Source organism: Ochotona curzoniae, unplaced genomic scaffold, assembly GCF_017591425.1.
Source record: "Ochotona curzoniae isolate NIBS_2020 unplaced genomic scaffold, NIBS_Ocur_1.0 contig_3643, whole genome shotgun sequence".
Lineage (NCBI taxonomy): Eukaryota > Metazoa > Chordata > Mammalia > Lagomorpha > Ochotonidae > Ochotona > Ochotona curzoniae.
Genome location: NW_024465933.1, coordinates 4,212,988 through 4,240,799, shown reverse-complemented (window position 1 = coordinate 4,240,799; position 27,812 = coordinate 4,212,988). Strand labels below are relative to the sequence as shown.

The window sequence follows — 27,812 nt, the reverse complement described above, 5'->3', positions numbered from 1 at the left end:
ACATAAACGCACTTACGAGCTTACGAGCACATGACTTTACACTCATGCGGAGAGAATATCATCCAAATTTCACATTCCTGTTTCTGATATCTGTAAGGTCATGCTAGAAACTTCTCACGGCAGAAATAAGAACTAACTTGAAACTTAAAAAACTTATAAAAACTATCAGAAACACAGATGGACTTGGCTCCAAGGAAACAATTAATGGCACAGATCCAGGAGCAAAAGTCAATAATATAATTTCTTTATGAATTTGAAAAACCTTGTAACTCCAGAAAAGGAACTTTAGAGCCATCCAATCTATTAAAACATACACGCAAGTTTTCACTAGGAGTTCAAAACATGTCTTCTTTAAAAAATATACAATGGTTGCAAAAGTAAGGTTTCTGATTTTGCACACGTGAACTTGAGGTGAAAGTTCTTCCTATTACTGATTTTTTTTAAAAAAATATGCATCCCTGTATTGAATATGTGTCCTGTGTTGGCAGGAGGTAAAAAAATCATGTAACTTTAATGGAGTGGCACTGTGTCTTCAAGTCAATTACTGTTTAATCTATACAGGATTTAGAAATATTTTTCTTATTCAAATATTTTCACTACCATAACAGCATTTGGTATAATATAGTCTGACCTGAGCAAACTGATGTCTTCTAAAGATCTACTGTAATTAAAAAGTTAGAAAATTATCACATACAAAACACTTTAAGGAGGGACACCTAATATTTGTAATCAACTGTTCTTACATTTCAGATACTTTATACTCAGAATCTTTTGAAGGAGCTTGTACTACACTAAGAGTTTGAAGCCACTGTGCCTGTATCTCAGAAAAAGGTGGGGGAAGAAACGATTTCTCTTTTATTATTTATTAATTATTGTAAAGTCGGATTTACAGAGAGAAGAGACAGAAAGATCTTCTGTTCACTTGTTCACCCTCCACAGTTACTCATTTAATTGAACAAAATTAGGCATTACTGAGAGCCAGAGAAGTTAAGTAATTTATTTATTTACTAAAGGCGACGATGGAACTGTTTAGTGAGACTGCTCCGGACTTGTTCTGTGGGGCGTTTGTTCTCATGGTAGAGGGTCATGCTCTGGGCGTTGGTTCATGTCTCAGCTGCTCCACTTCCCAGCCAGCGCCCTGCTCATGACCTGGGAACACAGTGAAGGACGGCGCAAGGCCTTGGGACCCTGAACCTGCGTGGGAGACCTGGAAGAGGCTCCTGGCTCCTAGCTTCAGGTCGGCTCAGCTCCAGCCATTGTGGCCACTTAGGGAGTGAACCAGATGTCTCTGTCTCTCCTCCATGTATTATTCTGTGTTTCCAATAAAAATAAATAATTAAAAAAAAGATGTTCTTGCTCCATGTCAGAGTGCCTGGGTTCACATCAGCTCCACACCCCAGCTCCCTGCCAATGCACACCTCGGCAGTAAGCAGCCAGGAGCCTGGCGCCCACAGGGAGACGTGGACTGACCTCCTGGCTCTAGCATCGGCCCATTTTCAGTCAATTTCAGCATTTTGTGTCTCTAGCGAGGTGGGAACAGGAGGCTGTGGAATACTGATTTGAATGCAAGTGGCCCTCTAAATCCATGCTTTATGTTCTAAATCTTCCTGCTGCATACACTACCAAATAGTTTGAGAGTCAGTGAACATACAAGGCTTCTAAAGCATGACAGGAAAAAGAAACAAAGCATAGAATGAGCATCCGTAAATCTAACCTCTGAAATCCAAAATGCTCTGAAATGTGAAATCCTTGGTGTGATCTGATGCTCCAGAAAACAGATTTTGGGAACACTCCGGATGTCCAGATTAGGGGTGCTCAAGCAATGAAGTGTATGAAAATATTTCAAAATTCAAAAATCTCACCCCAAGCATTTCTGATATGGATACTCAACCTGCATCTCCTGCATCCATGTGCACACAGGTATACAGGTACACAAAACCGCTCCACGCCAGGAGCTCTCTAGGCTCCTCCGTGTGCAGCTTTAACTTCTTGGGCCCAAATACCCAGCGTTAGATGCAGCCTGGGAAGGCTCGGAAAGCCCAAGGCTTCAACAATGTGAAGCGGTACAGACAAGCACTCGGGAGGCAGGACTGAAAGCACTCAACAAGGAAAAAAAGCTCCTGTTCACAGCAAGTTGAAATACTAACAGTTTGGTTTGTTTTTAAAGAAATACTACCGGTTTTTAAAACTGCCAGTTTTTAAAATACTACCAGTTTAAAAAATTTTGCTTACTGCAAAGATAGTTTAATTTATTGGAAATTCTTCAAAACGTAAAAATTAACAGTCTGATGAAAAGAAGAAAAATCGAAGCACCAACTTTGACAAGTTATTAGGAAGATGTTTTGAGTTTAAAGTAATTATTCCTTTTGTACACTGCTCAAAAAAAACCCTCCGTAAATTTCATCTTTTATAAATACTTACAGTAATAAAGCAAGGCAAAAATGCTTGAAACTACTGCAATGAAATATTATATAAGCAAATAAGTAGGCTATTGATCATTTTATTAGTTGTTCAGAAGTGAGATAAATTGTTAATGCTGAAAAACAACAGTACTATCAAAAAGATAGTAATGTTTTGGAATTTCCTTACAGTTTTAGAAATCCTTTGAAAAGAAGAAAAGAACAAAGCCCCTGGCAGCCACACTTAGAGCATTTGTTCATATTTGCTCCTTACAAATAATGAGATCAAGACTCAGCGAAGACAGTACCCATCAGTTCAATCCCCACACCGCAGCCACTGGGGCCCTCAAAATACTCCAAGATGGAATCCAGGGCTTAAACTGGGTCAAGAAAACTTTTGAAGACAATCACTACACTTCCTGCAAACGATGACTCTCTGAAGAAAAGCTAATGTCACCTGGTGAAATGTGAATTTTGGACAATAATTTCAAATTAAGAGAAAGCAAAGCAAGCTGTTTCAAACCACTGCATCTCAGAGAGACTAGCGAGTGCAAACGTAAAATAAAGTTTAGAACATAAGAAGCCAATAATACGCGACACAGCTGGCAAGAGTCATTGACGGCCAATCACCTGCGATTTTCATCCAGCACATCCAAGATCTGCTGGTAAGCCCTACGAGTAGAGGACTGGATAAGCGACAAAATGCCACGAGCAGAGGAAAGGTTAGCTCCATCTTCAGGTAACATATGGGGAGGACAGACCCGAGTCTGTTGTGGCGATGGTGTCACACTGTTTACATAAGCACAGCAAATGAAGAGAAAAACACTCAAGTCAGATTCTTATAAAACTTCATCTGAACAGCTTTTATCTTACTTTTCTTGCCCCCTTTTCCCACCCTCCACTTTCCCCCAAGAAACAAACCAAGCAAATTAATAAGCATTTTGAATTGTTTTTGCAAAAGTAACTACAATGTAACACTGTAAACTCTGTAAAGGGCAACATCAAAATAAACAAACACGAAAGAACAATCTGGGGTGGGAGGAGAACTAGAGTGACCAAATATTAAATTCCCAGCTTTGAAAAAGCAGCATTCATTACCGAGCACACATTCCAAGTCAGCACACCAAGTCTGTACTAAACCTACAAATGGATGACCAGAGGGGCAGGATGAAAAATTCTGGTACACACGTGTCAAGCTTTAAACACATGACTCAGAGACAATTCCATGAAAATGGTACTTGAAAAATTTCACAAGGACGATGAAGTTATTTATGAAGAATGAATGTCATTGATTTCAGAAATTAAACATCTCAAAAAACTGTTAACAGCATTTTAACAGTTTCAAGCACATCTTTTCCACCTCTCTGGCTGTAAGACAAAAACCATTACCAATCCTGTAGCAGAGAAAGGAGGTAACGCTACTTGTCATCGTCATAACTGCTGAGAAAACAACTATTCCTTTGCCTCTTAGTGACAGAAATCTTAACTGCTCTCTCACACATGTGAACTGAGACCACATTTTTTCTGATTCTACTGTCAGCGCTTTCCTGAAAAATTAAAAAACACAAACTTCTGCACACTTTTTGTTCCCAAAAGGGGCAAGAAATTCACTTCTCAAAGCTGTTTTAAAAGACCCGGGCTTTATACCAAATTCATACAGCCTCGTGGCTAGTACATGTGTATGCCCGTTCAGAGACGAAGACGCCTTTGGCACACATGCCAGTGCATCAACAGGCAGTGGCACTGGGAAAATCCAAATGAGGCCCAGCCCAGAGAGCACAGAAACCCCACGGAGTCATCCTGTGCTCAGAGCTCTCTAGAGCTACCAACATCAAACCCTGAAGAACCTTGTAAACGTTTATGAGAAATCACACTAAGCCTATGTCCAAAGTGTATCACTGAGGCAGCCTTGAAAATGGCTAGATCTGGGACAGCACAATCACCCATCCTACCAAGGCATGGTACTTTATGTATCATTTTGTACCAATAAACAAACTTGCTCCATATTAATGCATTAAAGCTTATAATAGTAAATATTTAGAATTACAACCTTAAAGTAATAATATCAATAAATTAAATACAAATCTATACAGAATTTCATAGATTTATGCTATTAAAAATTAAAATATAAAATGGCTACTTTCTTTAAGCAAAATCATTTTGCCAGAAAGAATCAATAAGATATTATCAACTTAATTCTGAAAGTACAAATGTTTTCTGCTCATATGTAAAACTTGAGGTGCTACAATTAACTTCAGGTTGAATGCAAAGAATTCTTAATATGCAACACACAGCAAAGGTCACTATAAAACACTCAAATTTCAATTCTAAGTCTGTATATTCATATGGAATTGGAACATGGGAATAAATGGGGGGGAATAGCCTTATATGACACTCAACTATGACTTCACAGGAAAAAAAATCTATTTAAAAAAGATGAAATGAACTCTACAGTATTAGTAAAGATTTATTTCATCAAAGAGCAACATCAAAAATATTTAATTTCTGGTTATCAAAAGAAATCAAAATTTTGAAAATTAAGATAATTAACATTTATTTAATATGGCATCCTTCAAAAACAGAGCAGGAAATGTTTTTTAAAGAACTACTTCTGACAGCATCCAAACAGACTAAAGGCCCTTGCCCGTGACTATCTACTTCCATCTACAAATGAACTCAATGATTATGAGACCATCAAAACTATACTCAGAAGTAGTAAACACTTTAACAATGTTTTCATTTTCACAGGATTTGCAGTGTTGTGGTCTTAGGCAGTTAGTTCTGGTCATAAACTTGAAAGTCACACCTCCCTGACCTATGTGGTCCTTTGTTCACCTGTCACCATCTGGAACCTGAGAGGGGGTGGTACTCCGTTGTTACATAACGACCCCCCCCACCCCCGGGGAAGGCCCATGACAGGGAGGGACCCGCTCTCTGGGTCACGTGTTTCTATGGCTCTAGCGTTCTGACTCTTGGCCTCCCCAGGACCCGCCCGCTCTCTGGTGTCCCACAGTCAGACACAGGAAGCCCCACAAGTTGGTATCCCTCACCCGCTGGGCACTGTTTGGGAAAGCCAGTGACAAGGCTAATACTGAGCTGCTTTGTATTTCTGATTTGTGTTTTCTCAAGAGTTCCTCCTAGCAGTAATGGAATATGGACAGAGAAGTCAGCAAAAGGTGAACGTTTGCACCTTTGTGTGTCCGGGTTGTTTGCTGTAGTAATTAAATATTCAACATGTCTCTTAGGATAATTTATACTGCTGGGAGCTGGAACATAGGTCTTCAGTTAAGCAGACAGGTTTCAGGGTAATAACCATTTGCTCCTCTCAGGGTTTCGAATCAGACTGGATTACCACTGGACATATCATTTGGTAATTTCTAGTGGGCCCTGTTATCACCAAGCTTGGTTAATAAAGACTCCTTAACACATCCTAGACTTGTCTGGCATGATCTCTCTTGCACCGCACAACAGCAGTTTTGTAATTTTTTTTAAACAAATTGAGAAACAAAGAAAAGTAAGATCCGCTCTAAGAGTCTGACACTGCCGAAGGTCCCCGCTCTGTCAGTGCTTTTGGAGCTGGCATTTAGCTCAGTTCCACCAAGTTTGGTGATTTAGTTTTGACAAAGGAACCATTATGAGAAGCTTAAGCAGAGTGCAAGTGCTTGTGCTGCTTTAAGCAAATCACACAATGTTAGTCGTTTAGTTCAAATGTACTTGGATGACAAATCGACCCTAGTAATATTATAAAACAGCAAAATTTCATTTACTTATTTTAGACTAAAGACCAGACAGGCTGAAGGCAGCACCCTGCACACCATGTTATGTCACTAAGACATGACATCATGCTCACACGTAAGAGTCAGCCAGTGTCAAACACTTCACTAGGCATAACTAACAGTGAACTTAAAGTCAAGTACCCTTTCCCTGCAGTGTTTTGGGGGAGGAGGGAAATAATGCTTCTTACACTGTGCGTTTACATTTATGTTGATGCTATCAGCCTCTTCCAAACAACAATGAGGATAAAAGTCTAAAACATGTTTCCGGAGAGACGAATCCTTGGCCGCAGGGCTCCCTCTCCTGCATTCGCTTCTGAACTCGCACAGTGTACACCACACTCTGCCCAGCGAGCCCAGGCACTCCCACACCCTGAGTCTGTCACACTGACACAAAGGGTGGGTGGCTTCAAACACTGGAAAAAATAAAAAATATTTCAAACCTAATTTTAATCTACATAATTAAAAATACAACAACAAAACAACTTCAGTGATGAGCCATGCCATACAGGGATTCTACTCCTATTTGGGTCCCACTGAAACAATAAGGGCTCATGCGCTGCAATCTTAAGACTTCGGTAACTAGGCCTGGTCAAACTGAGTCTAGTGAGAACTGATAGGCCAACCAAACAAAATGGAAAAGGTTGCTTGGTTCTTACGTATAAATGATTCCATTTTCTTTTTACCAATATATCATGAAACTTCCCAAACTGGCTTAGTCTTTTCCTTAAAAAAAAAAAAAAGGAATATTGACAATCTGAGAAATCCTAAAATAGAGGTACTAAAAATCCAAACTTAGAAAAATTAGAGCATTAAGTGTGAATTATCTGGCACAATAGATTAGCAATGTAAGGCTGCAAAGTTAAAACAACGCTCACTCATGAAGCAGCAGAGCAGATAAAATCTTACGTGTACTCCGGTGCAGAAATCGGCGCTTGGAACCTTGATATTTTATTTCTTGGGGCAGAATCTGATCTGTACCACCTTAAATAATAATTATGCTTCTTTTACATATTCAGTTTTTTTAACAGAAAGAACAAGCTAGACACACTTCCACTGCTCACCGCTCCTCCCTGTCTGCGTTTCCCAGGGACAGGCGCCTGCGCAGGGCACTCAGCAGCCTGCACAGTCTGCCTCACAGCACACAGAAAAGATTAAAGCAATTGAAAGTAACAAGAGTTTAATACCTACTGGTGATCAGGCTTAGAGACTCAAAGATGAATTAAAAATGATAGAACTAATTAATGGCAGGAGAACAAGTGGCAGTTAAATTATTAACAGAAAGACGGTTAAGTATCTTACCACACCGTGATAACACACCCAACACCTACAGGACAAGGTATGACTGAGTAACAGTAAGTGTTTCACTATGGAAGTGTAAAGACTGGTAACCACTGACAGCGAAATGAACTGTGAAAATACAAGTTTGGTTTTGTTTGGTTTGTTTTTTTACTTTTATTAAGACAATGACAAAACGTCTCTAAGGCAAGTTAAACTCAAATACTGGTTACCACCATTTCTCAAATCAGAACTTGCATTATTGGTTAAGCACAAAAGCATCTACTAATCATTCGTTCTCCAGCACACTCCTTGGGCTCCCACAGGACAGAGCTGTTTCTCTCCAGCTAAAACTGAAAACATGCTAACATAATCCTGTTTTTATTTATATACTTTCAAAGTAATGAAGGACTTAAATATTGTTATATCTATACATTGAAACGTTTACTAGAAATGTTTAAAGCCTTTAAAAAATATAAAATGCAAATAGAAATAATCAAAGCCTTAGATGTACATTTAATTATTCTGCTACAGTACTGAAGATCAAAGGCAATTTTAGATGTAAACTACATAGTCTTTTGGTTGTTTATATATGTGGAAACATCCTGCAACCCAGTCACCCAGTTCCAGACCATCGTCAGTGAGACACCTTCACGGAAACACACACTCAACCACCAAGAAATTCTCATATTAGCAGTGGCTGAATCCTTCAGACAAGTTTCGACTGAAGGAGATAAAATTACATACTCTAACTTCAGAATAACAATAACTACTCTAGGAGACATTTCAAAATTCTCTAAGCAATCAGAAGAGCTACAGTCTTGAGCGCCTACCTAATACAGGAGGGAGGAAAGAAGCCTGCTAATGGCTTACACTGGGGTTGGGATTTCCCTGATCTAAACACCACCGAACGGCCACTCCAGACATCGGGGCAACACCCTCTTTATTCTCAATATTAAACCGTTATTCCCATCATTATTTTGCACCTCCTGCATTCCTCATGCACGTCCAAAGGGGAACTTAACGTAAGTAGTACATGCTTCAGCTCATTTGCATATAAAATTATCAGTTTTGGTTTTAACCTGATCTTAAGTTAAAAAAAACAAGATGTATCATCCGACTCATTCACAATTCCAGGGATGTAAACAGGATGCTTGGCATGACATAGAGTTCATGAGTTCATGAAAACTGCTGTAGAAGAAATCTTATACTTAACATCCTAATCTAATTTAAAAAGTCACAGTTGGCAACGGCTGTGAAATGTAACATTCCAGGTAGTTCTCGATGGGAGATTTTATTTGCAAACATTTATTAACAAATAGAAAACACTGTCTTCATCTAAAATGTCTCGTGGTTATTTCATATAGTTTATAAGTAAATGAGAAAGGTTTAAGCAGATAATGCCTCAAAAACAACACCTTTCTATTTTTTGAAAATGAGAAGGACTTAATAATGATTCAATGAATCACCAAGTAAATGCCTGCAACATTTTTTATGAAGGAAAAAAAAAATCCGTCTACTGCACAGCCCCGTTCACCAGCAGGGCGGGCAAGGCTGGTTTATCTTCTCGTGGCAACGTGGATGACTTGACAATAAAGACATTCTTACACACACCTCCCTTCTATTCTTCCATCTACACGGCAGCGAAGCACCTCTAGGTACCGTATATACCTGAGTGCTCAGGGCTATCTGCCCTAAGCACACTTCAGAGGTGCTTTCTTAAGTAAACATGAAATTCATGGAAGAGTAGCACACACACTTATAACAAAATTCTCATGACCAACAAAACGGCCAAATTTTAAGACTATAACAAATATCACAGAAGGGCAAAATAGATGGAAATACAAAACAGAAATTTTAAAGTATGACAAGAAATTATTTACAAAGAGACGAGCACAGAGGAAACGCTGAGGGAAATCCCAAGGAAACCACGATGCCAGCAGCGCTACTCACATGGAATCATTCCTGACCAGCTGTCCATTTTGGCGAACAGCATTTTCACTCATGGAGCGTTCTCTTTTTAGCCTGCCAACTGCCCGGATCTGTTCATGTACAAAGGGGAGGAACAGAAAACACTCTTAGTAATCTAGTAGCTGCTTAATATAAAAAAACGAAAACAAAAACCCCCTTCAATCCAAATGTGCTCACGAAGCTGACACAGAGCATCAAGAGCGACCAACTACGGCTGCGAGGCAAGAGTGTTAGACACAGACCCGTCACATCTACGCACCGCAATGTGGAAAAACTCATGCCTGTTTACCGCCAGCTAAAAGGTATTCTGGCTTATTGCTAAGCATGAATTTTTGAATAATTAACTGTTCCATGAATCTTTGTGAAATCGCCTCCAGGAGCAGTGTCCTTCCTTCTAGAATATCAAAAATAATAATAAAATACATGGAGGCTAAGTTTTTTTTTTAAATAAAAAAAGGCATAGTATTTGCGTATAATCCACACACAAACTACTATATACTGTAAATCATCTCTAGATTACACCTAGTCCCTAGAGCATTGTAAATGCTATGTAAATAGTTGGCACAATGTCTCGTTTAGAAGACGGTAACCGGTACACACTGCAGTGCAGCCACAGCCGGCAGAGGCCTAACCGCTCTGAAGAGCTGCACGGAGCGCTGCGCAGGGGCCGGAGTGCTGCGCAGGGGCCGGACCCGGGAGCCAGCACGAGGCGACCGCCGACGTGTGTACACCTCACTTCATTACGGACTCAGGGAAGCGCTCCGCACAGGGATCTCAGTGTTGGGAATTGTCTGGAGGTTTTCCCCAGGGATATTTTTGATGCATGGTTGGATCATCCGAGGATGCAGAACCTGCACATAAGGGAAGTGAGCTGTACTCTATGCTGTCATTTATATTATACGCATACTTGTATTATTTTTTAATTGTTTTTACTGGAAAGGCAGCTATACACTGAGAGGCAGATGCGGCAACATCTTCCATCTGCTGGCTCACTCCCCAAGTGGCAGCAATGGCTGGACCTGAGCCTATCCACAGCCAGGAGCTTCTTCCAGATTGGCCGTGCAGGCTCACTGTCCCGACACTCTGGGCCACCCTCTACTGGTGTGCCGGACCACAAGCAAGGAGTGAGATGGAAGTGGAGCAGCTGTGATATGAACCAGCGCCCATATGGTATCCTGGCAGATGTAAGACAAGGATTTAGCCACTAGGCTATCGCGCTGGGCCCTACTTGTATTATTTATAAGAAAAATTTATAGGAGTTTTGAACACATATATGTTACAGGAAATGAGATATATAAATGTTCCTAGCTTCTAGGACTAAAATAAATTCAGATTTCATTGGATATTTTAAAACTACCCTAAAAAATCAAAGTATCTTTTTACCTTAATTGCTGTGGCATTCTAGAATAGCCACAATGTCACATGCTCTTCTTACAAAACCGATCTCTTTCTTCCATTAAAAAACAAGACCTGGCACAGAAGCAACGTGCATATCCCACACGGGAGTGCGTGGGTTTGGTTCTAGTTTCTCGCTAATATGCATCCTAGCCGGTACTGGGCGACGGTTCAGTTTGGTTCCTGCCACCACATGGCGACCACAGCCAGGAGCCTGGAACTCCAGCCTGGTCTCCCGGTGGGTGGCAGGGCTCTAAGCACTCGGGCATTCTTGGCTGCTTTCCCAGGCCTAGGAGCAGAACCGAGGCTCACATGGGATGCTGGTGTCACGGGCAGTAACTTAACCCAAAGCAGAATGTGAGCCCTGATTTATTGATCTTGGTATTAACAACATACTTGGTGGGGGCGGTGGTAACAAGACAAAAACAAATAATTGCCATGTTGTCTAAAATGACTGACTTGTATACTGTAACAACAAAGAAGTTAGACATTGCCAGGGATGGAAAGAAATACAATGATTTAAACATTTTCTTTGTTTATATCAAAATGAAGGGTTTTTTTTTTAATTCCAGATTTTTAAATGTCATTTAGAACCTTCCAGCACTGACAACCCACTTCAAAGTTCACTCATTTCTGAGGCTGAGAAGTAGCTTCTTAGCTTGGAGTAATTTCCTAGAAGTTGGACCACAGGGTCTTTTGTCTGGCTATAAAACAAGTAGTACTCAATACATGTTGCATACACACAGCTACTCTCTTTTCAGCATGATTTTACTCCAAGTTACATCTGCTAACCTGTAAGTTCTTGGTCATGTAAGAGCCGTCCACGTTTTTGTTTGCTGGTTCTCTCGAGCTGTCCAAAGCCTCCCACTCCTCTAAGAATCTGCCCATCTGCCTCAGTATCTCTCCCATGCTCATTCTGTTTCCCAAGGGGCTTTTTGTTAGAGACAGAGAACAATGTGGACTGAACACCACAAGCAACATCTTCCCTCCTCAAACAAGCCCTGCAGGGAAGAGTTGGACACGTGCTGGCAGGTTATGGGAAGGAAGCTGCACCGTGTGGCAGTCGGTAAGAGACCACAAGGAGCAGTGCAAAGGGATGGTCTAAAGCTTCCATGGACGAATGCACACACATATACAGAATTAAACTGCTCTGCGGCCTCTTCTCTGCTGACTTTTTTGTCCAGTCTTCTCACTGTAGCCTCAGCTCTTCCTTCTACAAATGAGAAGGAAGTAAAAGCAGCTAAGCAAACCACCATCAAACTGTGATCAGGCCCGTGTTCATCAAGTTCTTAATGTTCCAAGCCATTACAGTATCCACTGAAGCATCCGGTGAATGCCTAGGTGTCCTTTGAGATTTGTCTTAGGACGTGCCACATCACTGGATGACCAATTACATTCTAGGTCCACCATGACTGCTTGTTCCATTGCCAAAGGTGGTTATGCAAACTGAACTGGGCCACTGCAGGGCATTTATGAGCATCTGCTGCTTCTTCACAGATCAAGAGCCTTTCTACTAGACATTGACTACCACTTTCCCAGAGCAATCTGTGATGAGCGTGGTTCCAGCTGGGTGACACTTCTCCCAGCTGTGAGCTCTGCACATGATTCCACTGACAGCGACTGCAGCAAGTGTGCATGGCTTGGAGATAGTTCCCTTCCCGAAAGCATTCATTGCCTTGGCTTTTCTCTTCCAAAATCGGAACAAGCTATAGGAATCTGTTCCTCCCAGACCACACCTGGCTGTTGACTGCTGTGAGGTGTATCTGGAGTTCAGTGCTCTTCCAAAGATTAATTATACAAATGAATGGTATTTTCATATTTCTGTTCTCTGAAGGAGTTCTTAATTTGGACAAAATCTCTTACAACTTATCTTTAATCCAGTCTGTTTTATTTCAATGACCTTCTCACAAAGCTCTTGGCATTGATTATCATTGATCGTTTCAAAACTCCTGGCCGTGTGACTGCAGTATCTGATGGTGGAGCTCGAATCCCTGGCTTGGCTGCATTATTCAGGGCAGTGTCAAATCTTCGTATAGGTATCTGTTCTTACAGGTATTACTTTCCAACTCTTTACAGCTTTTCCTTACAGTTCAGGCGTAGTGAAAAGGTTTATTAATTTTCTCTGTTTTAGCTGAGCCTCCAAATTCAATAAGCTTTCTTTGAGTAGAATATGTGTGACATGGTTTAAGCCCTCCTCATAGGATCAACTGGATTACTTTGTTGTTACTATTTTTTTATTTTAAAGAAAAGAGAGCGAGATAAAGGAGGAAGGCAGAGAAGTGGTGGTGGCATAAGACAGCAAGTGAGAACAACACATCTGACAGGGACCGAGTCCTTGCACAGCCTCCAGGAGTTCATGTTAGCAGGAAGCTGCCTTCAGAACCCAGACTCAGGCACCACGGTGTGGGATGCAGGTCTCACCACTAGTGTCTTAAACACTGTGCCAGCTGCCCACCCCCACCAGGAATAGGCTAGTTTAAAAACTCAAGTGCAATTGCTGCAAATTTCTCTGTTGCATCAGTCACACTTGTAGATAATGAATTTACAAGCTTCTCCTGAAAGTCTCCTTTCTTGACATAGATCAGTATCCTTAATAAGGGCTGATTTTGCCCTCTTCTGTAGATTGTGCATTTGTGTGAGTGTGTATGTGCATGTGTGGTAAAGTAAACATAAAATATCACTCATAATTTTAACTCTCTTAAGGCACTTCAGTAGCACTCAGTACCTCCACAACGTTGTGTAACCATTAACACCACTCAGTTTTAGAATATTTTCATCATCCCAAAAGGAAATCCCATACTGGTAGTATTCATTTTTAATTTTCTTCTTATCCAATCAAGCCCTTGGCAACCATTCATCTGCTCTCTGTCTCTAGCTGTTTACCTATTCCGGACATTCCAAATAAGCAGAATGATATAATTCATGGCTCTTTTGCTTGGCTTCTTAAACTTAGCACAGTATTTTCAAGGTCTAGTCATGGTGTGGCATGTGTCAACACCTCATCCCTCTTCTGTGTGACTGAGTAAAGGTCACTACACGATTTAGCTCACTTTGCTTATTCACTCATCAACTAAAGGACACCCTGGCCGTTTCCAACTTTCGGCTATTTGGAGAAAGCCATGACTTGACTGCTACTGGAAGCTTATAGAAAGAAATCAAGAATGTTGTGAAAACATTCCACTGCGCAAAAGGACAGCCCTCAACACAACAAAAAATTTTCCAGCCACAAATGCTGACAGAGCTGAGGTAGGGAAACCTTGGCACCTGCTACAGGATGATTACACAGAACAAATGGTTCTGAAATCCTGAGTGAGTTATCACTTACAAAAACCCAGTGCTTTACTGCTTCTATTTCAATCTATTTCTAGAAGCTACTAGAATCTCCACTCCTTTTCTCTTCTCCCCTAATCGTTGGTTCATGCCTCCTTAGGTGACTTGACTCTTTTAAAGCTTAAAACTCAAACCATTAACTCTACTTTCCTTCCCATCAGTAGCTCATACCAACCTTCCCCTAAAAATCACCTGTTAAATCTGACTCCTGTCAGGGATTTTAATTCTTGTATAGCAATATTTAAACATACTGAACTTTCAGCATGAATCAGAATATGTGCTAAATATATTACATATATTATATTTAATTCTCACAGTAATCTTATATAGTTAAATGAGTCTTCTCTTAATTTTAGAGATAAGCTTACGAACTGTTAAATAATTTGCCCAACATTACATGGTAAATGGCAAAAGAGGCCTTCAAAATTATAGCTAATTCTAAACTGTCTACCCCAAGGCAATACAATCACATTATAGTAAACACAACAATGAATGCAGGCATGAATGTAAGAGTCTTACAGCCTGGGTGCTCTTGGAACTTTACTTAGTCTCAAAGCAACCAAAGTAAATGCTTGGGCTGCTGTCAGTTATTTGTACTAGATGAAAATATCCAATAGCTAATGGGCACAGAAGGAGCAGAAGAAAAACAAAACTACAAAAATAACAAAGGGAGTGCTGTTCTGCTTCTGGATCCAAGACAATATTCTAAGACAAGATTTGGATTTTTTAATAGCAATCATTCTCACGGGAACTTCAGGGAAGCTGTGCTTGAAATGGGGGAGCCTGCTGTGGGATCTTCTACTTTGTCTAAACAGCTTCAAAACTCCCATGATTCTTTGCTACTAGAGAACTTGTGTCCTTCATGTACACTGATGTCTTTCCTTTCTGTCTTCCACTGCTCTGTCGTGCCTTGTAACACAGCAAGCTTTTAAGAGCACAAATGCTTCTCATTTATCCTTGTGTTCATACAACATCTCATAAAGAGTCAAAAAATTTGCTGAACAAAAATTTTCAAATATTTTAGTTCTTATTTTTTGTCATGTTAAGGCTCAAATTTAGTGCTTTTCACCAAGCAATTCTCTAGAATGTTTCTGGCACCTGGAAAATATCGTATCAATTTCCTCAACAGAAAGTCACAGCCTCAGAAAAAGTCACAGCCACGTTGTCCTAGAATGTACGTGTGATTGATCCCCTTCGCAAAGCACTTTATGAAAAATGAAGCCAAAGGGGTAGAAAAAAAAAATACTTGCACATTGTCTTACACAATCTTCAAGGTTCAAAGTTCAGAAAGACCTAACTACAGAAGTTATCAATGACAACAGGCTTTGAAATACTGGCCCCGAGCTGATGACAGAGGCAAGACACAGCCTCTACTACCAAACCCTTATTAGTCCACACTGCTGTAGTTAGGTCAATGGGGAATTAATGTGAAGTGGTACAGAATAAACTCAATAGGAATGTCTTCCCAGGCACAGAAAGAGTTCTGCTCCAAAGAGGAAAAAGAGAACCTTGCTTGGCCTGTTATCCATATTGACTTTATAACAAAATGAGACAATAATTTTCTCAATTTGCTCTATCTTGTTTAAAAGGTAATAGCCACAGATGTTCAAGATCATATTAATGTTACTATTTCCCACACATTTTTTCTGAAAAATTAAATTAAAAAATGAGTAATGCCACACCAGATTTAGGGTATTTATAAATCAGAATGAAAAGTACATGGAAAGCAATTCACGACATGAATTATATCCTTGTAACGCCTCCTTCACTTTCACGCTTGTCCTATTTCAAAGAAACTGATATTAAAAACTATACTTACTTCTTCATTTTGAGGAGTGGCAGGAGGTCTTTCTAAATCCAGAAAATCTAGTGGCCTTTCACTTAGTGTAAGTACACGGGGTGGTGTTTTTAGTGCCAGAGGTTTAAAGGGAGTTGACTGGATAAGGTCAAGATCGGCTGGTCTTGAAAATGAAGCATCTTCATTGTTTCCTGGGGGATGAAGGAGGAGGAAAGTAAAGGCACAGGATTCCAGCCAAGACAGCGGCTTTACTGAAACAGCTTTACCTTCTCCTACTGCTGAATTATAATCTATGTAATAGTATTAATTTCTTTAAAACTAAGCTTTTGGTGTAAAATTTCCACTTCATTAATATTTTTATAGTAGTACAGAAATTACAAAAAATAGTGTATAAGAAAAAAAACTGGTACACAGAATACACACAGAACTTGCACAGCAGCCACATTTGCAAGTAGGAAAATATCTGAATAGCTGCAAAAGGAAATTTTACATAAATGGCCAAAGAACACATCAGCTGCGACACAACACATCGTAGAACGTGATTCAGTATCCACAAAGTGGAATGAACAGTTAATATGCTAAAATATGGAAGGCTCTCAAAAACATGACTTTAAGCAAAAGCTAGGAAAGGAATCCTCAGTGAACGGTTCTATTTACGAGACCCCCGGGAGAGTAAATGAGGTCTATTTATAGGTGGGAAATGACAGCTGCCGTGAGCTGAGGGGCAGGAAGCGCGGCTCAGTGCAAAGGGAACCTTGCGCAGTAACAGAAATTATCCCTGCTCAGACTGTGGGAGCTACCAAGACCCATTCAACGCACACTCAGAAACACATAAGGGATAACACCTCAAGGAGTGGCACTATTGGAAAATATACCTTAAAGTTAGACAAATACAATGAAGACTCAGTCTGAAAATGTAAAATTACACTTGCTAACCGCTCTTCTAAAAATATTTCTGAAATCACAGTACTCTTGATGAAAATGCATAAAACAAAAATCCATCAGGCAACTTCACAGGCAAACGTGAGTACCTGCTACAACAATCCTTTCTGGAACCTGCATCATCACGCTCGCATGCGGGGCGCCTTCTGGGAAGCCCTGCTCCAGGTCAGCATTTGGTGGTGCTACTTTGAGTTTTTCGGGGACCCTCATCCGCTGACTGATGCCCTCGGTGTACTCCATCTCATACTGGATCCGGCTGATTTCTGCCATGTCGGCAGCAGGCAGAGAGGGAAACGCCCCAGTCACTCTGCAGAAGAAAAAGTGAGAGCCAAGGATGACTGAATACGCGAGTCTCCTCTGCACAACGGGATCAGAGCACAACACCCAGCCCAGGGAGAACCAGAGGACATTTCCCGATGGCCAGTATCTGTCCCAGACACAGGAGAGTGACCCTGAAGAACAGGTTTTCCATGACAGAATGTCTTTGCATCAACTGAAGTTATATCTAGATTAATAATTATCATACTGCTACAACATAAAAATGCATAGACACAGATACACTCATGTTCTGGGCATAAGCAAACATGCCTGTTTGCTTACTTAAAAATGTGGAAACAAAATGAAAGTTTCACAATTAGTTGAGAGAAAGGGATTTGGACTTTATAAAAACTGAAAAGTTGCCATCACACATGAAAAAAACTGTTCAATGATGAAAATCAAATGAAGTCCTTCCAGAATTTACTCAAAAAGAAGAGATGAATCTCTGAAAATTACACAGTATAATTCAAAACTTCCTTTACTAACACGTATCTGATGACTGCGAGATAAATATAAATACAGAATCTGTATTAATAAATCCTAACATATCCTTTCATTTTTTTTCAGGGATTGAGAATTTTACATTAATTTATACTAGTATCGTATTTACATATTTATTTCAGAAAAGTACCCACATGTTTTTAAATGGAAAAGATAATACAAATGGGTTGGGTATGTTTCTAAAACAGAAGAGGATCCACGATCCCGGGGCAGTGCAGCCAATGGAACGCTGCTTGAAACACAGAGCGCTCACTCAGGTGCGCAGGGCAGGCCGGCCGGTGTGCTCAGCTCTCACACTGGGGAGCGGCCCCCAGCTGCACTGACCTTCCTAGCGGGGTGTCACTGCTTGTTCTGTTACTCGTTTTAACACAGTCAAGTGCACGTCTACAATAGCTAACTGGACACTGCTAGCCTGTAGTTCAATTCCCCTACAGATCTGAACTGTTTTTGGAGGTGTACATAACAACTCGGACACTGCTTTTCCAGCTGTAAAAAAGAAAGAATAAAGATCAGTATTTCAAGAATTCATTTCATAAGAAAGCTATGAACAAAAGCAAATATCTACTTCAAGTTACAAATATCTACTTCAAGACTTGAACATGGATGGTCAGGAGTTTGAACTCCGAGTTATTTCTAACACCTGAGAAATCATGCAGTCATGGTTTTAGGATTTTTTTTTTTTGTAGACAAGACAAAGAAAAGCTGTATCAAATGCACACACAAATGTGACGTCAGACTAGGGAAAACAACACAGCCAAGAGACTCTTCCACTGATATTGTGAAGGCAGGCAGGGTGGGGGGCTGTCTTTTTTGTTTTAGTACTAAATACAGATAAAGAAATAATGCAGAGAATGCAAACAGCAAGTATTGCTGAAGTAGCACAATAACTTGATCTGTAAGTAGCCCTTTCCTTCAAAGGAAACGAACCCCCTCCCCAACCAAACCACACAGTTTCCAAGATGATGCATGACTCTCCACAGAACCCAAAGGCTTAGGGACAGTACGCATGCCTCGGTCACAGCTGGGCTGTTTCTACTCTCACCAAGGATGTGGCCCACCCAGCAAGCCCTGAGGAGCTGAGGAGACTGCTGCCTGCCTTTTCCACTCTCAAAACCTCTGCATCCTAGGGACCTGGCATGCAGAGGGTACAGTCTGAAACTTTCACTCACCGATGTGTCCCGACACCTGCTTCCTGTTTGGCACTATCTGCACCTGTGCTTCATAATAACTCCTTAACCTTGCTTCAACGTGTATGTGCTGGACCTAGAGCCGCTTTCGTCCTGGAGGAGAAAAACAGGAGCGTTGAGAAACTAGGAGGCATCAACATCAGGGATTCAATGCCGGAAATTCCCCAAATGATAAAAATCACAAAGATGTGCAACCTTACATTGAGAACCAAGGGGGGGAAAAGCCCACAAATTATCAAGCTTGCCACCAACTTTGGTGCCACAGACAGGGTCCTATGAACATCGATTAGATAAGGTATACTGAAAGGCTAACTGCCTCTGCTCCTGACTAGAGAGAAACATGTTAAAGGAATCTATTACTACTCATACGTATATACGTATGTGTGCATGGATTGGTTAAATTTTCATTCACTTACAATCCTTCTCATTTTGCACCAGTAAAGCATGCCCAGAGCACAAAGTGCAGGATATACAGAGGAACTGAAGTGTCCCGCCCAACCCCACCCAGGTCTCCATGGCAACCTCTCCCAGCACTTCACTTGCCTGCATCTGATCCACCCTAAGATCCTGACTGCAGAAGACAGCACCGGAAGGAGGTATCTCAAAAGTATTATAGCTGTTAGAGGTGACCAAGTTCCATACACCCAAACACAACGCAGAAACTATCAGAAATATACTATCTCTCTGACAAGTACTGTTTTCCACACTTCATTCACTGCATTTGGTCCCCTGGGGAATCTTCCAAAATAACAACATCTCAGGAGTCTCAGCACTTCATGGGAGAGTAACACGGCAACGTTAAGGAACGATGGGTTTAGGACAAAAAGGTGGACACTGAAAAAAACAACTTCTGGAAAAAGCCAAATTCTGCTGAAGCCAGTCTGAATCATTAGATTGAAAGAGTGAACGTGGGGGGATTCCAGACCCTAGAGAATTGTACCATAAAATTAGAAAAAAAGAACAACAACAACAACAAAAAAGTAAATGTAAAACTTTGGGACTAAAACACAGTGTTCATTTGTGTGCTTAAGTGAAGCAACCCAAAATCTAGCTCCTTTTTTCTCTTCACTGGACTAGTTAATATGTCTACACATTTATTGTTTGAAAGGCAGAGAGACATAAAGAGGTCTTCCACCTGCTGGTTTAATCTCCCGGTGCCCACAAGCACCAGACCGAAGGTGGGAAGTGGGGGGCGGCTGATCCAACTCCTAGAGAGTGTGGCATCTCCCAGGGGACTCAGGAACAGGAAGGCGGATTTGGAAGCCAATGCCTGACCAAACTACGGTATTTTGGGTACTAATTTTTATCAATTTAAAAAAATGCTTCTCATTTGGTATTTTTTTAATTCCACAAGTTTTGTCCCTTGGATTCTAGAAGGCATCAGGTACACGTTTCTTTGGCAAATGTTTTTTAAGATTTTATTTATTTATTGGAAAGTCAGATATACAGAGAGGAGGAGAGACAGAGAGGAAGATCTTCCGTCCAATGATTCACTCCCCAAGTGAGCGCAACGGCCGATACTATGCTGATCCGAAGCCAGGAGCCTCTTCCGGGTCTCCCACGCGGGTGCGGGGTCCCAAACCCTTGGGCCGTCCTCGACTGCTTTCCCGGGCCACAGGCAGGGAGCTGGATGGGAAGTGGGGCTGCCGGGATTAGAACTGGCGCCCATATGGGATCCCGGGCGTGCAAAGCGAGGACCTTAACCACTACGCCATTGCGCCATTGCGCCGGGGCCCTTTGGCAAATGTTTTAAATTTTTAAAGTCTCTTGACTTCAGTTTCCCAAATATCAGGGATTTAGCAATTCAAAATTTGCAAAAATTCTTCCCCTTGACATGGTGCATTTATTCTTGCCTGTACTTAATTCTTTCTTTAGCTTAAAAAAGATCTAAGCGTATCATAAAAGGAAAAAAGTTATGTCACAATCTGAAGCCTTGAACTTCTAGTACTTACAGAAATACCTTAACAAAAACACAGGAAGTCACACTGGGATTGTGGTTGCCTCGAATTATGTAATAATTCTCCAATTACAAAAACAAAACAAACAAGCAACACTCCAGTTCTCCACCATTCACTGGGCTGCTCTAGTTCAAGGCTTCTACAGAGGTCACTGCTCAAGTTCTCTTTCTAAACAGAAAATCGACGGTGCACTGAACCAGAACTTTTTATTTAAAAAAAAAAAAAAAGTGGCTGAAAACTTTTGGAGAAAACAGCAAAAATTTTAAAGCCACAGCTAAACTTTGTCATCCTCAGAAGAGCCAGTCTTATCAGACAGGAAGAGGGTACACAACTTCCTTTTGGAAAGAAAGGCACAACCAACCCACATGCCTTTACAACCAAAGGGACGCTGGGTCCCCCAAGCCATTTAATTACATGGGAAAAGACGAGTCCGTTCTAATTTCCCCCAAGGGCTTTTCTATGGGGATCTCATTAGCCAAAGGAACTGAGGCAGAAGCAAATGTTTTTCAGCCAGGAAAACACTCCGGATCATTTAAATTCTCTTAGAGGCTGAGTGGTCTATATGCAACCGGTTCCTGCTCAGGGCTGGGAAAGCATTATCTTCTGCGATGAAAAGACACCACCACTTTCATCAGGACGCTCTAACTATGGGACACGGCTGGTATTCAGCCTTTCCCTACAGCCTTGTGCAGGGGGAACCCGAGACGTCCAGGGCCTCCCGCACACGGGGATCCCCTGTTTGCACCCACACCTGCCAGCCAGCTGGGATGGATGCTCCGGGGGGCGACAGGGTCTCCCTGGGGGCCTGCCGGCACCCGCAGGTGCCAACACCCAAGTTTTCAACACCTACTTTCAATAATACAAAATAAAACTTTTTTTTTTTAAACCCCGGCAGGCTCAAGGTCACCCTGTCAGGTGTCAGGGCCTTCAGCTGCAAGAATGAGTGAAGAAGATTCGCAAAGCTCGGCGCTCTTCCCGTCCTCAAGGTTGACCTCCCGTTTCCCAATCCCCTCACCACCTTCCTCCCGGTAAAAATCCAAATTCAGCCAACCGAACAAGACGCCAAAGTGAAGAGCTTCGCCACCAATAAACATTTGCAAGTAATGGGTGCTCTCCTTAGAGATGCAGGGGGTGGCCGAGACCCTAAGAAGCAGCTGCCGGGATTGAAGCCCGGCGACCGAGGGACAGCGGCCCGCGCAGCACCGCCTGCCCACCTGCCCACCTGCCCGCCCGGGGTCACCGCCGCCGCGTAGGCCCTGCGGTCCTGTCGGGCCCCGGGTCTGGAAGACGTCAGCACTCACCCCTGGGCCCGCTGCGGGGTTCCCGGAGAGGGCCGCCGCCCGCCGGCTCCCGGGGCGCTCTCGCAAGCCGTTGACTGAGCGCACCGAGACGCCCGGGTTAAACGCCGGCGGAGCGGCCAGCACCGGGACCGGAGAACCGCGAGAACCGCCAAGACTGATCCCTCTCAGGACCCGTAGCGGAAGCGGGTTCGTACTCATGTGACTGGAAAGGGCGGAAGTGTGGCCTACGCCTAAGCTCTGGAGTGGGGACTGTAAAACAGCGTTAGGGAGACATCTTTGTTGTGGGCTAACTTGATTGTGGGGTTGGTTCGCGAATAAGAGGTGTCTTTCAAAAACTTTCTTGTTTGCAAGGTGGATTTCAATAGGCAAAGCTCTTTTATTACCACCTGTACAGAAATTTTTATCATGTGAGGCGTCAGAAATCTCACTAGATCCGATAATGATTCTTAGGCCTAATTGAAATCCTGTCAGAGACTGTCTTCTAAGGTGAGTATAGCAGTTTAGCTTCCTTATTTAGCGTCCAGCAAGGTCTTCCTTGTGGAAGCCCTCAGCCTAGGCCTGGAAAGCAATTAGCCTGCTCACCAGGGTGAGGACGGACTGGAGCCAAATTCGATGAATAATTGTCGTGCCTGGATTTGCACAAATAGGGATGTGTTCCTGTGAGAAATTCCAGAGGGGTCCTCTTCCTCAAAAATAACCTTGGAAACCTTCCGAAGGCTCTTGATTCTGTTGAGCTGTGTAGCAAAGAATAGATTGGAACAATGGCTGAGGCCAAGAATTAACGTATAAGACCAATTCACACAATGAAAGTGAAATGTATAGATACTCATTTGTACATGTAAATTGGAACCTTCCCTAGAAAAGGGAAGGCTGAAAGCAGTTGGGGTGCACAGCTTGCCCCAAAGAGTGTAAATTATGAAAATGGGACAAAGGAGTTTGGTCTGTTAGTTGTGACGGCCTTATAGCTCCTTTCAAGTAGCTTTCCTGATTCCTCTCCCTTTGACCCTGAATTGCTAGTGAGAACAATGTCTTTCTCCTGGTACAAGGAGAGCATGTTTCACCTGGAAGTTCTGCTTCATGCTTTCTAGAAGAAAAAAGGGAAACCAAAATGGACTTCTGTGGCCTGCTGGTGTGTGTGTGTGTGTGTGTGTGTGTGTGTGTGTGTGTGTTTTAATATAAGCCTTTTGTTAGGTGTTAGGTTTTTAATGCATTTAAAGTTCTTATGACTCTTAAGTGTAGCTCGTTTCCCACAGCCAAGTCCTTTTTCACAGTAAGTTTACCGCAAGCCAAAATCCAGACGCAGTGAGGTACTTTAAGAAGTCCTTTATTTCAACAGGGTAGGACTGGGCACAGGGGTAGAGGGGAAGAAAACTAGAAGGAACATGTGTCCTGCCATGGTGGCAGGATGGGGGGCTGCCAGGGTGGGGAAAGGGGCAAGGTGGAGGACGTGCGGAGAGCCAGGTAAAAAGGAAGGGGAAGAAAAGAGAGAGAGGGCACACATGGAGGCTCATTTATACAACCAGGTGGGCCTTGAAGGTGTGTGTGTGGGGGGGGGGGTGCAGGGATTTGGTTGGGAGGAGGGGCTGTGGGTGGGCCCCAAGGGAGTGGTGACTGAGATTATCTGAGCCACAGGTAGGTGGGTGGGAGCTAGGGGGAGGGGCCACAAAAGATTGGGAAGTGAGATATTCAGGTAAGAGGCTATGAGGTTACATCTCTTTGGCAGATAACTGGAATGGCATGAGTTTTGTGAGCTGTGGGAAAGTGGCACCGGATCCAAGATGGGATGTTCGAATCACTCCTCACACCTTTGATTTAAAGGAATATTCCAAAGTGGACAGCATACCTTAGAGTGGCAAATCATCTCTAAGAGTGTGTTAGTTTTAGGAGTAATTGATTACTCCAAGTCAACTTTCTGTGGGAAAATAGAGATCAAGGTAGGTAAACCATCTACAATCCAAGTCTTTGGCAATGAGGCCTGGTGGTGGGTCTCGGGCACCTCCGTAACATGTGTGTATGCCACCTGGGGCGCCAGAGGATGGCTCCCTTCACTTAGGAGATCTGCATTGAGTTTTGGGCTTCACAGCCCTGGCTCTTGTTGACATCTGGGGTGTGAATTGGCACATTCAAGAGTCCCCTCATTCTCTCTGCCTTTCAAATAAATCCGTAGGGAAACAAATTATCCAAAGAAATGAGGGCCTTGCTGCTTCTGTTAACCCTTTCTTTTTCTGACTACTTTCAGTTTGATTTTTGCTCCTGTCCTGTTGTGGTGTACCTGCCAAGGGAGCCTGCTTCCTCAATGCCTTGGACTCTTTCAACCTCAAGGTTTGTCATTCTTTTTCAAAAGCAGTAGATCCTCTTAACCTTTAATCATGAGAGAAGCCAAATGAGGGAAGATAGTTCCCAAATAAAATTATATGTGTGTGTGTGATGAACACTAAAGCAGAATAAGTAAAGGTAGGCAAAAGGAATATGTGAAAAGATAAGTAACAGTGAGTGAAAGCAAGTTACCCAGTCATAGAGTGCTGGTAACAAACAAGTCAAACCCTGTATATCCATGAAAAAAATCATGAATAGTCTGAAAAAATATCCATTCAGCATAGCGCTAGAATGAGTCCAGGTTGCCATGGAGCTGCTAGCAGTGAAGTGAGGACCTTTCTTTCCTTCAGAACCTCCTGTGGTCCCTGTTGATTGAAGCTGGTTCCCACAGTGATTTACAGCCAGAGATATCTGAGGTGGCATTTGGAAGGTACTGGCATTTATTGCCCCAGAAAGTGTATGTTAGCTTTCAAAGCTCAGCATTAGAGGGGAAAGTCTTGGTCTCAAACTCTGTCATTTGTATGTCAGTGCGCAGTTCTCAGTGTGGTTTATCAGTCCTCCAGTGTGAAGTACAGGCCCCATTGCTGTGAGCCAGCAGCTTGGCCTAGTTATAGCCGGCATTAAATGGAAACACTCAAAATGGAATTAGTGCTGTCAAAATACAGTCACATTCACTGTAATTGAGATACAAATTTATTTATGTTCAGAAGAATTGTATAGCAGTAAAACACAATATTCCAAAAGAAAAATGTTCTGAAACAACTTTAAAGAATTACCAGTGTCTTTTCCCATAATGCTGATCATTTTTATCTTACTGCATTATTTGATTTTGTTAAATTAAGTGTGAAAGTGTTGTACATTCAAGTATGTAATGCTGTCTAGTAATAGATTTTAAAGAGAAGCAATTACTTTATCTCCCAGAAGTGAAAATTGTAGTTATTCATTTCATGTTGAAGCCTGTGTCTTTCCATTGCTAGTGTAGACCTTCCTGCTTATGATTTAGTCCAGTGTTGTGTTTGTAGCTATGATTGCCTCAAGTATTTTGTGGGAAAGAGTGGTTTATAAATCTAAATTAGTATCCATTGATTGTCATTCTGTTTCACTGGCTGTTGTTCATCATACTGAAGTGTACCATTGGATCTTTGATCCCTGCAGAGTTTCCAAGTAAAATATTTTGCTTATTCTTAATCTAGATATTTTCTTCTTAGTTTCTTTCTTTTTATTTTCAGTTAATGTAAGGTTCTTTTAGTTATCAAGCTTCAAAATACTGTGTTTCACTGGTGTCTGGTTCCCATGGTTAGCTTTGGGTGTCGTTCTGAAAGCAGATAGGAGTTAGCATTGTGACATAGCGCCACTTGCGACCCTAGCATCCAATATTAAAGCACCAGTCTCAGTCCCAGCTCTTTTGTTTCACACCCAGCATTTGTGAGGGCAGTGGGTAATGACACAAATATTTGGTCCTCTCATCAGTGTGTGGAATGGGGAGTTATTGGTTCCTAGCTTTAGCCTCGTCCAGTCTTGACTACTGTGGTATTTGGGGCCAGTTAGCAGATGGAAGATCTCCCGTGACAGACACGTGTGTGTGTGTGTGTGTGTGTATGTGTGTGTGTGTGTGCGCCTGCATTTCAAATAAATTGATCTTTTAAAAATGAATAATGAATACACACATAGCTAGCAAAGCATGGTTTCTACTTGGCTAGAACCGGAAAGGCGGACAGAAGGTGAATTTTTCCTTTCCTCGTCTCCTTTCTGGACCTGGGCACCCGTCTTCCCCTGTTCTTAGGGAGGAGTACCCCACATTTTCTGATGCCCCTGAAGGTCCTCAGCACCTGGGTTTGGACTGAGTTAAAGCATTGCCTGCTCTGCTTGTCAGGCCTTTGGACTTGAGCTGAGCCATGCTAGCCATTTCTCTGTTGATTCTTGTGTGTCAGTTCTGTCTCCAGCCCTGTCTTCCACATGAACCAATGGGTGTTGCAGTCCAGCCTGATTCTTCTGCCCTGCACACACTTGGCCCTTTCACAAACCAGTGGGAGCTGCAGCCTAGTCGGAACGACCCACAAGAACCCCCACTAGTCTTGCCCCCTGTCCTGGTTCTCATGATTGCCAGTATGTATGGCAGACTGATCCAGTCTGTCCCACATCCCATTCAGCTCTCATACATGTCAATGGGCATTGAAGCCTAGTTCAACACAACCAGTGCCCCCTATCCAGGCCACACACATGCTGGAGGATGCTGTTCCGTCTAGCCACCCCTGCCCCAGTCCTGGTTTCCATGCCCTCTAGTGGGAGTGATAACCCAAGAGGGAGGTGCCCATTATTTCCCTACTGGGCCACTCCCACTCCTGGAACATGCACTCTCCAGGTGGTTCTGCAGTTTAACTTGACAGACTTAGCCCCCAGTGCCAGCATCTGTCATCTAATGCTGCAGCTAAGCCCAGCCAACCCTTACGCACTCTGATTTATGCTTGCACCAGTAGGAAGAGTCAACCCAACCCGGCTTTTCCCTGATCTAGCTCACATGAGGCCCACAGGTGTTATAGCCCTGCCTGGTCTGGTTTGCTCCCATCCCAGCTCACGATCTCCAGTGGGAGTAGTGGTCCAGCAGGGGAGCCCTCCACATTCCCCCTACCAACTTTGTCCCCTCCCTCTCTGGTTCCCATGTGTGCTGGTTGGGCGCTTCAACCCAGTCTGGCATGACCCACTCGCCTCGGCATTTGCCAGTGGGTGCTGTTGCCTGTCCGGTCCTGGCCCACTCCCAATTCCAGTTGGCGCTGGTGAGGGTTACAGCCTAGTCCAGCCCAACAGACACGCAATCCCAGCCATGATGTGTACTGGTATGTGATGCGACCAAACCTGGCCCGACCCAAATTATGTTCTGCTGCTCAGATTCGCCAGCGAGTGATGTGAATGGGTTCAGCCTGGTCTGCCCCTGACCTGTGCCAAATGTATACTGGTGGTCTCCTTTCCTTGGACTGTTCTGGGCTGCTTCCTATCATGGTTTTTGCACTTACCTGTAGGAACTGTGTCCTGCCAGAAGAGTTTCCCAAGCTCCTCCATCAGAACCTCTCCCAATGCTAGATCTCATGCATACTGGTGGGTCCATGGGCCAGCCGTACTTAGTCACCTCCTGTCCTGGCAGGAACAGTGGCCTTTCCTGACTGGCCTTCAACCCACTCTGGTTCTTACTGTTGGATGTTCCAGCCCAGCCAAAGCTCATCCATATGCAGATACAGCTCACACATGGCTCTTTAGGGGCAGAAACCTAGCCTAATCTGTCCTCATACATGCCAATGGGTGTTAGGCCAGTGCCGTGATAGTCTGGCCTTCCTTTTTGCCTTGTATGAT

General features: G+C 42.7%; 1 protein-coding gene and 1 long non-coding RNA gene across 8 annotated transcripts in view; one reads left to right on the top strand and one right to left on the bottom strand.

The window, feature by feature from the left end:
* The window catches only part of MFF (mitochondrial fission factor), a 29,908-nt gene extending 7,608 nt beyond the window's left edge, over nt 1-22,300 (bottom strand). For 2 of the 7 annotated variants that reach the window (XM_040982825.1, XM_040982826.1), the window contains exons 1-7: nt 22,152-22,300; nt 18,875-18,985; nt 16,976-17,193; nt 15,966-16,135; nt 9,404-9,492; nt 7,082-7,156; nt 3,030-3,188 (exon numbers count right to left, since the gene is read on the bottom strand). In XM_040982825.1, coding sequence (XP_040838759.1) covers nt 3,030-3,188; nt 7,082-7,156; nt 9,404-9,492; nt 15,966-16,135; nt 16,976-17,156 — 674 coding nt within the window. In that variant the 5' untranslated portion in view covers nt 17,157-17,193; nt 18,875-18,985; nt 22,152-22,300. Of the gene's footprint in view, nt 1-3,029; nt 3,189-7,081; nt 7,157-9,403; nt 9,493-15,965; nt 16,136-16,975; nt 17,194-18,029; nt 18,192-18,874; nt 18,986-22,151 lie in introns of those variants that run through there. The other 5 variants (XM_040982830.1, XM_040982831.1, XM_040982828.1 and 2 more) reach the window with 4 other exon arrangements.
* Nucleotides 22,301-22,444: 144 nt separating this feature from the next.
* On the top strand, nt 22,445-24,714 carry LOC121158168. Its single transcript, XR_005884164.1, has 3 exons — nt 22,445-22,637; nt 23,875-24,085; nt 24,391-24,714. It is a non-coding gene; the product is annotated as an uncharacterized LOC121158168 (long non-coding RNA).
* Nucleotides 24,715-27,812: the final 3,098 nt, after the last annotated feature.